Source organism: Drosophila montana, unplaced genomic scaffold (assembly GCF_035044405.1).
Source record: "Drosophila montana isolate Dmon_TW-CO22-7 unplaced genomic scaffold, ASM3504440v1 contig_1_1, whole genome shotgun sequence".
Classification (NCBI taxonomy): domain Eukaryota; kingdom Metazoa; phylum Arthropoda; class Insecta; order Diptera; family Drosophilidae; genus Drosophila; species Drosophila montana.
In genome coordinates, this window is record NW_026996920.1 from 926,064 (window position 1) to 937,324 (window position 11,261).

Genomic DNA, 11,261 nt, shown 5'->3' on the forward strand with positions numbered 1-11,261 from the left:
AACGCACTTTGCGGGGGCCTCATGAATTTTACTACAATTGCCGCTTTACGCACTTTTTCGGGCTGCTGGCGCTACGTATTGAACGTAGAATCAATATTCGATTCGATTCATTAACGTTTGCTTATTCCCATGCAAATTTATTCGAGTGACGAGTAATATAAAGCAGTGAGGCTGAAAACTATTGATAAGTATATCTTTTCCTTAAAAAATGATTCCATCAGCAATATTGATTTTCGTCCTAAAAATATGTTTTGAAAAAAAGATTTTCAAATTTTCAGAAAATTGATCTTAAGTCGCATAAACAGCTTGCAAGTGCACAGCTTGTCAAAATACTGCTTACTGTACTGCTTTATGTGAATAAACAAAATCTTTACTGCAATGCGCAACCCTATTTGTGTTTGGACTGCTTGTTTAAATGTTGCCAAACAGAAGTTAGCGCGTTGCCAACTACATAGTTACTCTCGAAGTTCCAGTGCCAGTTCACCTAGTTCGGTTTCAGAGTAACAGAGAAATAACAACAGAGTTAGATATTGATGTCCGAATATTATCAGATCGCTTAAAAAATATTAGGCAGTTAGCTGAAATGACCAATGTATTTATTAAGTTAATTCTAATGAGTAACATTGAGTACGCTGCGCGTGTTCGATAGCTAACAGCCGCTTGCAATAGGGCAGCACTCAAATTCGATATCAGCTGTGCGAAACTCACCACACGCCCTATCATATCTCACAGGGTGTCGCTTATTCGCTTCTTAATACAAATACTCAATCTCCATTTAATACTTTTCGTTGGAACGCGCTGGCGGACGGTTTGGGACCATCCGAGTTCGCTGTGTCGGTGTAAAAAAGAAATTGCCATTTAAATTCGGTTATTAGCAGCAATGGGCAACGTAGACGACGACGGCGCCACCTTCGAGCAGAGCTATGACTGCGACAATAGCAGCAATGAAAAGGTTTCCACTCCAATAAGCAATGGACACATTCCAAATCACTTGTTTGCGCAGCAGGAGGAGGAGGCGCAGATCAACGAGGCCGAGCTGGACGAGGAGGAGCAAAACGAGGAGCAGCTGCTGCTGAACAAACAGCTCAAGTTCTCGGCACCGGCCTACACCGAAATCCGCACGCGTTCTGGAGGCCTTAAACTCAAGGTGAGCTGAGCGAGAAAGAAAAAAAAACACAACTAACAGAAAGGCGAGGCAATTTCGAATATGCTTTTGCCTCTGTTTCTGCTTCTTGTTCTACTCGTGCCGGCGCTTCATTAATATTGTGTGTGTGTATGCGTATAAGAGTAAACGTATGAATAAGCGGGCGCGTGTGTGAAGAGAACGGAGCGCCAAAAAAGAGTGAAACATGTGTGCATTTGTCTGGCTAAGAGGAAGGTGGAGATGGCTGCAAGAAGCGCCTTTTTGCATTGGCGTCATTTCTGGGTCAGCTGCCAGCTGTTGGCCCCATTTACACCCGTCGCAGTGTTTTCTCCCTCTCTCTCTCTTTCTCGCCCGCTCTCTTCGTGTCGTTTGTTTTGGGCGGCTAAAACGCCGATTGTTTGCATCTATTTTTGGCTGCCCCAGCAACTGGGACATGTGTCCTGGCTTCTGTCCAGCAGTTGTTCACAATGCGACCTTTGACATGCTTATTTATGGCCACTGCGCCCAACTTCGCTCGTTCGTCCCATGGGCTGTGGCTATCGCCATTCCGCATGCTTATCAGCTAACACTCATAGAGCACACAAGAATTTTACGTAAAGCTTTCGAAAATGCGCTGACGGCTGCCATTGGGCGTTGTGGGGGTGATTCATATGCCGTCTGATGTTTTTTGGGACCGGAATCTGTTAAATTTTGTTGATTACGTTTTTAGTTTTTATATTGGCCGTAAAGAAGAAGAGCGCGACTTGCAGTGGCGAAAATTGTGGGGCCTTACGCGAAAAATAATACTGAATATAATTATTCTTGACTTTTAACTATATGTACATCTATATCAAATAATGTGTTTATTATTGATATATGCAAATCAACCTAGATGCTGTATTCATTTAGTATGTACTAAATGCATGTACTTATACAGAATCATTTTCCTAACCACATCGGAGTTGCAAGCGGCGCTTCAGCGGAATTTCAATAATTTTAGCTGGGCAAAAAAATTTATTCTGAAAGCGGGCAGTTCCCTCAGTCGGATTTGCTTAGCCGGTCAATTATTTTTAGTCCAAATCTTGTTTTACCCATTTCCGATGAAAGTGCCCTTGCTTTGACCGTATTCCGACAATCTTTCTCTTTTGAAGATATGGGAATGTCCCTAACAAAAAGAGAATCGATAATATTTTTGAAACAAATTTATTTACACCTCATCTTTAGACAATAAGTAAATTTAGTTATAATTAAAATTAACAGGAACATTAAGTTTCCAGTAAATCCTAATATTAAACTAACTTATTTTATGTGTGAAGTCAACTAATTTGATTTGTCTCTCCAGATCCATATCTAGATCGAGAATGTTCTCTTACTGCTAAACTATTATCTGTTAGATTTAATTCTAGATTGTCATCGTGGTTCTGAAGTCTATCAATATATTTTTTACTAAATTTATTTATTTCTTCTATCATATAACCAAAATCATATGAGCCCCTTTTCAAATCTCAAACACATGGTTTCCATGACTCATCTATTGCCAGCGCAAGTTTTCTACATGTTTTCATTTCTTCATATTGAGTAAATCATTCTTTATACAAAGTAAAGAAAAGTAACTCCTTCATTTGATTATAGAAATTTAAATTTCTATCGCCGAGAAATACTTGCCTTACATTTTGTCTATTTTTTTTTGGCTGAACAACTTTTTAAACTCTTGTGTTTCTTCAGATCGGAGAATATATATGCCATCTCACAAAAGTTTAAATCCAGTCGACATATGTGATTTAAATAAATATTGTTTTCATATGAATTTCCACTCTATATCTATACATTACAACAGAACGGTTCGATTCTGACATATTCTTAGGTATGTCTCAACAGAAGTCAATATCATTTAGACGTAGTATTTAATAGAGTTGTATCCGATTGCCTTCAAGAATTGCAACACAATATAAGAAGTTGATTTACTTTATTTTTCTGCAATTTAATCCAATAATACACACAAAATTCTCAATTTCTGAGTTCAGCCAAACTTAAAATTATTAAATAAGTAAAATAATAATCTAGCACGTAAATAAATATATATTTCACGTTACAATCTGGTTCCTGAATAGACTCGTGCCTATTTGGGTTGTGTATTTTTTATCAGATGGTTCCGATTTTCAACGTTTACCACCCGTTCAATGCGAAAAGCATTATCTATGTTAGTTCGTTGTACTTGAGTTTTACAAGCGGTATTTTTTATGTGATTATTTATTTATTTAGCTGGGTTTCTGTTTTATCTATTGCACAACCGAAGTGCATATGAACTTCTCTATATTATATAAGTAGTATATTACTAATTTAGGTTCGCTCTTTTTAGAAATTGCAATTGCGTGTGTTATTTCGCATAAGAAACAAATTTTGCAAATGAGTCAAATGATAATAAACACGACATATTGTCGCCGTCGCCGTGTTATTGTTATACAATTGAGTTATTACTAGTTATATGATTTTATATGTACACATATACACTTTATATAGAAGCTTTGTATGTCCCATCAGCTATAATAATACTAACCATAACAAAATCCGAGCAGCGGCTTGTTTAATGAGCTCCTCTCCACAGCTGATAGCCGGGGAACACACGACTGTTCCTGAGGGCCTTCAAATATCGATATCAGATCGTATCTACTTATACTAGTAAAATGGGTTTACCCTGTATATATGCACATGCAGAAGCAGGCATCTCTGAAAGCTCCTATAGCCGTACACCCATCCCCGCGCTGTTTTGTCCTCTAATGGGAATGCTTTTGGTATGGAAAACATTATGAAAAGATTACGAAATTTACTTACTGTGCATGAGAGATGTCCGGTTATGGAAGTCTTGATAAGTATGCAAAATTTGTTCGGCTATCGGAGCTTTTACTATATATGTAAATGTGTTCTTGATGATCTTGCTTAGTCGCGTGTGATCTTTCTTAGTCGCATTGGAAAATATAGACTTTTGTGCCTTGGTATATACACAATTTGAATAAGAAAGGGCTATATAAACCGAAGTAAATGAAGAGTGAATTAACCATAACGTGGGCATAGGGGAAACGAAAGCTTGTGTCTGGCCACAGGGTATCTGCTAGTCGGACACTTGCGACTAGTGCAGCTCTTATTAGTTATAAAATAACTTCACGCACTGCGCGAACCTTGTGCCATGTTGTGTAATGCTCCACATAGTTATGCCCATACATATATATATACAACCTGCATATATAGATATATGTAAGAGTGTTTTTATGGCTTCCATATAGTTTGAGTTCGTAGAGCTCTCTAAATGACATCGCTGCACAGTGTGAGGGAGCGAGAGGCCGAACTGAACGCAGTTTTTGTATTCTGTATTCTGGTTAAATGTTAATTGGCTGATTGACGACACAACAAAGGCAACAACAGCAACAACAACTAAAATATATCTCTGTCCGAGGTGTACTAAATAAGCGACTGATACTGTGAAATGATTTTTGAGCTGCAGGTCATGAGTTGATTGCTAAAAGGTCTCTCAAAAGCTAGCAAGTGATTCGCGGCAAAAAGAGACCCCAAGTCTTATCTTTTGGGGCTCTCATCTATCGCGTGTTATGCATAACTTTTGATATTCTATTTATGTTCATCATCAAATTGCTTGCTATCTCCTGATTTTATCAGTCGCCCAGTAAATAAATATATTCGATATTTCAAATTATGAACAGGTGACTTATATTATTTATAAATTTTAGAATTAATGTTTATAGCTCCAACAGAATTTATGAAACTATCTAAAATCACAGATCTTTCATTCTCAATACGTTGACATGAATGTGATTCTATTATATATTATTAATATTGTATATAATATGTTATATGTTTATAACAACGCTTCACTAGCAAATGATCAAAGATATATGCGACAGTTGAATTACAGGGGCGCAATTGCCTCCTATTCTCCATGTTGAAGGAACGTAGTAAATGCTGCAGATATCCTTTTAATAACAGCGACTTTTCTAGAGATAGCCTCCGGTATTTGTGACTTTTGTCATATTTTAATGTATTCATAAGAGTTAATGTTTTTCCTAAGCAAAGCATTTGCAAGTGCACTAAATATATATTAGCTTAGGGACGCAAATTGTACTCCAAATCTCAATTCTATTGAACTCAAGCGAGGAATAAGCAAATGGTTTGGGAAAACAAAACATTTGGTATAAAATTTATGTAGGAACTTGTCGAAATTTTTTATCAATTACCGGATGGATCGATAAAGTTATCAGAATAATGACAAGCATTCGTGATATTAAATTAAGTATGTTTATTTTCAAAACTAACTTGTTCTTCGGGGAATAATAGATAAGTATATAAAAACCAATCTTATTTTAAAAAAATCTTACACCATTTTTTCGACTGTGTATTTTCTCTTTCCTCCGACAAATATTAGGGAAAAGGCTCTAATAAAATCCTACGTTTGCCTAAAAGAATTCAAAAATGTGCGCTCCTTCTGGGAACTAAGTTTCCCGCACGGCCCCTCTGCTATTCTGATTGTATGTGACCCATATGGAGAACTCTCATTAAACTGAGGGCGTGGATTATTGGGTTCCTCGCACCTGTTCTTTCCCGTTGCGATTATTTTGGCGCTGATAACGAGCTGTCAATTTGCATTGTGATAACAGGCTTTCCGTTCTAATAAAAATGTGTTCAGCAATCAATCATACGTAACTCCCATCTAATCTGTATCTAACCCCGCAGGGTACCAGCGAGGGTAGCTACCACCCGGCCAAGCAGCTAGAGGCTAATGGGCATGCGACAAAGTCCGGCAAGAATTGCGAGAAGTTCAAGCCAAGTCAGGCGGACGGAGTCTTGTCGGCGGAGCAGGAGCACTACCAGAAGACGTCCTTTGAGGATGTGCCGCTGCACACGGCCTGCCTCACCTATTTGGGCTTCTATCTGCTGATGATACTCGGCTACATAAACCAGCTGCTGTTCGTGCCCAAGGTAGCCACGGAGAAGGGGCGCGAGGGCTATGTGGCCCTCTACGATGCCTTTGAGAGCTTCTATTCGCGCTATGTGTACCGTCGTGTGCGCGACTGTTGGAATAGACCCATCTGCAGTGTGCCTGGCGACGAGCTGGTGCTGAAGGATCGCGTCACCGACGACTACGGCTGGAGCTTTAGATTTACAGGGACCGAGACACGTTGCCTGAATCTCGGCTCCTACAACTATCTCGGTTTTGCCGCTGCTACAGGAGCCTGCGCCGATGACTCGGAGCAGCGTGCTCGCCAGAAGGGTCTAGCCTATTGCAGCCCTCGCAGCGAGCTAGGCAATACGCAACTGCACATCGATCTGGAGCGGCTGACAGCCCGTTACTGTGGCGTCGAGGACGCCATTGTCTTTGGCATGGGCTTTGCAACGAACGCACTCAACTTGCCCTCGCTGCTGGGGCCCAACTGTCTGGTTGTGAGCGATGAGAAGAATCATGCCTCCATCATTCTGGGCCTGCGTCTGTCGGGAGCCACCACGCGCGTGTTTAAGCACAACAGCATGAGGGATCTGGAGCGTGTGCTGCGCAATGGCGTCTGCTATGGCAATCCGAAAAACGGCGGTAAGCCCTGGAACAAGATCATGATCCTAGTCGAGGGCATCTTCAGCATGGAGGGCTCCATCGTGCGGCTGCCCGAGATAATTGCCCTAAAGAAGAAGTACAAGGCGTACCTCTATCTCGATGAGGCGCACAGCATTGGCTCAATGGGTCCGACGGGACGTGGCGTTGTCGAGTACTTCGGCGCCGACCCCAAGGATGTGGACATTCTGATGGGCACCTTTACTAAAAGCTTCGGCAGCGCCGGTGGCTACATAGCTGGCTCCAAGGTAATCATAAATACGCTATAATTTCTTGGCATCGCATTTATTTCCCTTTGTTTTCGCAGAAACTAATTGACTTCCTGCGCACAAACAGCCACGCCCATTGCTATGCCAGCTCCATATCGCCGCCCATTGTACAGCAGATCTACACCTCGATGAGCATCATAATGGGCGAGGATGGCACCAATACGGGTCGCAATAAGGTACAGCAGCTGGCCAGAAACACGCGCTATTTCCGCAGGCGTTTGGCTCAAATGGGCGTTATTACCTATGGCCATGAGGATTCGCCGGTGGTGCCCATGTTGGTCTATCTCTTCTCAAAGATTGGGTAAGTGTGGAGCTGCCTTGCTTGCCAACTTTCTTATTATTGTGCTCCTCCATTTAGTGCTGTTATACGCACGCTCACCACGCGTCATATTGCGGTAGTGGGCGCTGGCTTTCCGGCCACGCCTATCATGGAGGGTCGCATACGCTTCTGTTTGTCGGCTGCACACACCAAGGAACAGCTTGACTATGCCCTCGACGTCATCGACGATGTTAGCGAGAACTTGGGTCTAAAGTACTCCCGCAAGCCGCGCGATCCCAAGATCATTGAGTACTAGACTCTAAGCACACACACGCACCACACACACGCATGCACACACATTTAATACTTTAAGTAGAAAGTTGTCCTAAGTTGTTGGAACCAGCCTAAGGCACAAACTGCATTCGGCACAGATCGATTTTTAGGCGCCAGACTCGAGTCGTTGATATGGTGAAGCTATTTATAATGGACATGTTGTTGTGGTTTAACTTTTGACTAATCCCCAAGGGACTCTGCCTAAAACACTAAAAGGAAATCGATGAAACAGCACTACAACAAACATGCATAGCTTTATTATGATAAAAATAATAATAATAACAATATTTGATAACTATTGTATATTTAGCATTTAACTCTTCGTAGTTGTTATTGTATTTCGTAATATTTCCGATGTCTTCAGCTGCGGCACATATTTTCTTCTCTATTAAGTAGTAAGAAAGTGAGAATTGTATTATGATCATCAGGTTTTTCAGTTATACAAATGCGTATACTCTAGAAGCTAGCCAGATCCAGCAGCTCCTTTATTTTTATTGCTAGTCTACAAGCAAGTAGATTCATTGCCCCAACAACGCGCACCTCGCTTTAAAAGATTCAAATGCCAAGCCAAACCCAATGGAAAAGAAGCATCCAATTAATATAAAAGGCGTGGCAGTTCCAGAAATATAAGCATTACTTCTATTTTTGTGTATATGTATTAAACATTTTATTTTTCTAATAAAAATTAATATAAAAACTTCGAGCTTAACATGTATGTATAAACTAACATATGTTTGTTAATTTAATGACAGATTAATATAGTTGTGATAAGCATTCATTTTCCCAAGATGTGTTTTATGAGATTTTCTGCAATTGATTTCAGAATCTGCTAACGCTTAAGATTAGATTGAACTTTACAACAGACAAATTTCAATAAATCTGAGAATTAAATTTTTTGGTTTATTAGGCAAAGTTTTTGCTATATCAAAAGTAATTTTCAGATTTTAAGTTTTGTTTTAGTTTTTTTTAAGAGTTGAGTTCAGAACTTAATAATTTTATCTTTCCATAAATCAGCAGCTATAAGTAATACTAATAAGTAACCAAAGTTATCCAAAAATATTTTAGTCTAGGATCATCAGGTGTTTTCAATCAAAATGAAAATCAAATTTCAAAGCTGTTTGTACCGCATTAAAAAAGCCAATGCGGGTACAAGCAGTGAACCGAAAAGCAGGATGCAAAGCGGTTCATGAATATTTTGCAAGCAGTAGACATGAGGTGTATTAAGGTATTGACAATAGTTTAACTAGATATGATGTTGTTTCAATACCCTGTATCCAGTTGTGTAACTGAATGTATGATCACAATAAGGCTTTGAATGTAAAGTTTTGAATCTAAGGACTTAAAAAAAATACCCAAGATATTCTTTATTTGCAGGCGCGAGCACACTATTTCTTCATGTTTCCTCAGGCCGCCGACTTAAATGTTTTGTTAGCCCTATTCGACCAAACATAAATTAATAATCGTACAAAATAGTTGGCTATGCTCTAAGGCTCCCAGCTAAAAAATGTTTTATCTGCACAATTTTCTGTTCATTTTTAGCTTACGTTTTGGTTGCCGTCTTATTGGATTTATTGAGATTTGTCTGTATGGCTATGGATTCTATTATTTGATTAACAAAAATGGTAATATAATACTAGTTTAATATCTATAGATTATTTTTAAAGTTTTCCACATCTCAGGCTTCTCGCAAATGCTGGAATCGATGATTATAATATCTCTGGGCACTTCCTGCCTGCTGTCGATTCTGATGTTGATCTCTACGCTGCAGGACCACGTGAGCTAAAACATTAAGCTTGAATGCCTTGTTTAATCAAAGTGTTATTTATTTCGTTTAGGAATCATCCGGCATTATCTTCACTTATCTAATGTGGGGCATTTTCACAACAATTTTCTTGGCAGTCTTCTACTTGATAACCTTTAGGTCGGGGAAGAAAATAAGTTTGGAGGTATTTTTGGGTCTATTATTGGGCACAACAAGTGAGTAGCGTTTGGACATTTTCTGCTATGTTGCTTATTTCAACAGTTGCCAAGTGCTATTCCATGCTGGTGGTATTATCATTCCTCCATATGATGGTAAGTTCCGATAGTGAAGATTCTTCTTAAGGACGCTTTGGAGTTCAAAATAGAAATGGAATAGAAAACATTATTCAAATGTGAAATACCCAATGTCCACTCTTAGACAGCTGTATTATTAAAGTGCATTTATATATTTTGTATCTATACAAATAACGCTCTCTTGCTGCACGATTGACGGACTGACTGATTGATGGTCAACGCAAAGTTCAAGTCGGTAGGGATAGGAAGCTTCTTACAGCTGGAACCGGTAATGGAAGCCCGTACTGAACATCGGATTAGAAAATCGCAATGGAAAAAATCGATTCTTCATGCAAATATGGACAAATGTAAAAATTTAAAAAAATATTCACAACTCCATTAAAGAATGTAAGATAACAACAAAAAATCTACTTTTTAATAACTTTCAAGCCTTGTTTTCATTTATTCCAATCAGTAGAGCTACAATCTTTAAAAGTATAAGCCAGAAAAGCATTCCACAAATGTGCGGCTACAACTGAAAACAAGAGTGTCGACTGTCACTAAAGTGTCAAGAACTAGCAAATACTTTGCTTTACTACAGTAATCTGGCATAAATGGGAATAACTTGCTATTGTTTGGTTCCATGCATGCATAGTACAGTCACCATGATCACCAAGGAGACATCTTTAAAATGTATGACTTCTGTATTTTTAGCCTCAGTAGGCTTTAGAAGAAATTTGTTTGTGTCGTTTCCTCAAGTTCATTTAATGTATACAACCACACTAAGATAAAATATACAAATGTATTTAAATTCAAAAATAATACGCAAATTACAAATAACTTAAGCATAGCCACTAAATACTTCATTTTTAATTTCGGAACGATAATTTTTTGGTATTTTGCGAAGTCTTTTCAAAACATGCGACTTATATCAAAACAAGTAAGAGGCTCTAGTCAGGAGTTCCCGGCTGAGGGATAGCCTGCACCCTCTTCTACCAACACCAAATGCAGTAAAAAGATAAAAAATAAATTTAAAATAAAATTAGTTCCCTCGATAGGTCTTGAACTCGCAACAGACCACGCTACTTGCCGACAATTGAAAAAAAAAAACAATTAAAATAGCAGCCCATACACTCAGCACAAAAAACAATACTATCGCAATTGCCATCCTGTTGATAGAATTAAAACGCGCGTGAAATTGTGTGTGTACATGTATAGTATACAGAAATTCTTGCAATTCGCGCCAGCTGCCGCTGACTCGAGGTCAGCCAAAACACGTTATCTTTAATAACTGTTTCGTTTCTTAGCCGATCGTGATGAATTTCCATTTTCAAGTCTCTAGGTCTTATAGGTTCTGAGATCCTTGCGTTTATACACACGGACAGACGGACGGACGGACAGACAGACGGACATGGCAACATCAGTTATTAATGCTGATCAATAATATATTTACTTTATGGGGTCGGAGATGCTTGCTTATTCCTGTTACTTACATTTGCACAAATACATTATAATCCTTTACCCAGTTTTAATGGGGTTCAGGATATAAAAATCTTCAAAAAGATTGACATCATTCCAGAATTGGCTTTTTGTCAAAAACTTTGATGTAAGCCCCCGTCATTATATTCAATT

At 39.0% G+C, this 11,261-nt stretch overlaps 2 protein-coding genes across 6 annotated transcripts; both read left to right on the forward strand.

Moving 5' to 3' along the window:
• The first annotated feature begins 773 nt into the window (after positions 1 to 773).
• On the forward strand, positions 774 to 8,322 carry lace. The gene is made up of 4 exons (XM_064679270.1): positions 774 to 1,147; positions 5,864 to 6,982; positions 7,042 to 7,304; positions 7,362 to 8,322. The coding sequence occupies exons 1-4, from the start codon at positions 881 to 883 to the stop codon at positions 7,576 to 7,578; spliced, it is 1,866 nt and encodes a 621-aa protein (XP_064535340.1). The 5' UTR covers positions 774 to 880; the 3' UTR covers positions 7,579 to 8,322.
• A 734-nt stretch (positions 8,323 to 9,056) lies between these two features.
• On the forward strand, positions 9,057 to 10,488 carry LOC135426249 (uncharacterized). Of its 5 annotated transcripts, none has more exons than XM_064679277.1 (5): positions 9,057 to 9,217; positions 9,275 to 9,369; positions 9,431 to 9,572; positions 9,619 to 10,037; positions 10,105 to 10,488. In XM_064679277.1, the coding sequence occupies exons 1-4, from the start codon at positions 9,100 to 9,102 to the stop codon at positions 9,696 to 9,698; spliced, it is 435 nt and encodes a 144-aa protein (XP_064535347.1). In that variant the 5' UTR covers positions 9,057 to 9,099; the 3' UTR covers positions 9,699 to 10,037; positions 10,105 to 10,488. The 5 variants fall into 5 exon arrangements, with proteins under 5 accessions (XP_064535347.1, XP_064535346.1, XP_064535349.1 ...); XM_064679276.1 differs by having other exon boundaries at positions 10,108 to 10,488; XM_064679279.1 differs by having other exon boundaries at positions 9,627 to 10,037; positions 10,108 to 10,488.
• The last annotated feature ends 773 nt before the right edge of the window (positions 10,489 to 11,261 follow it).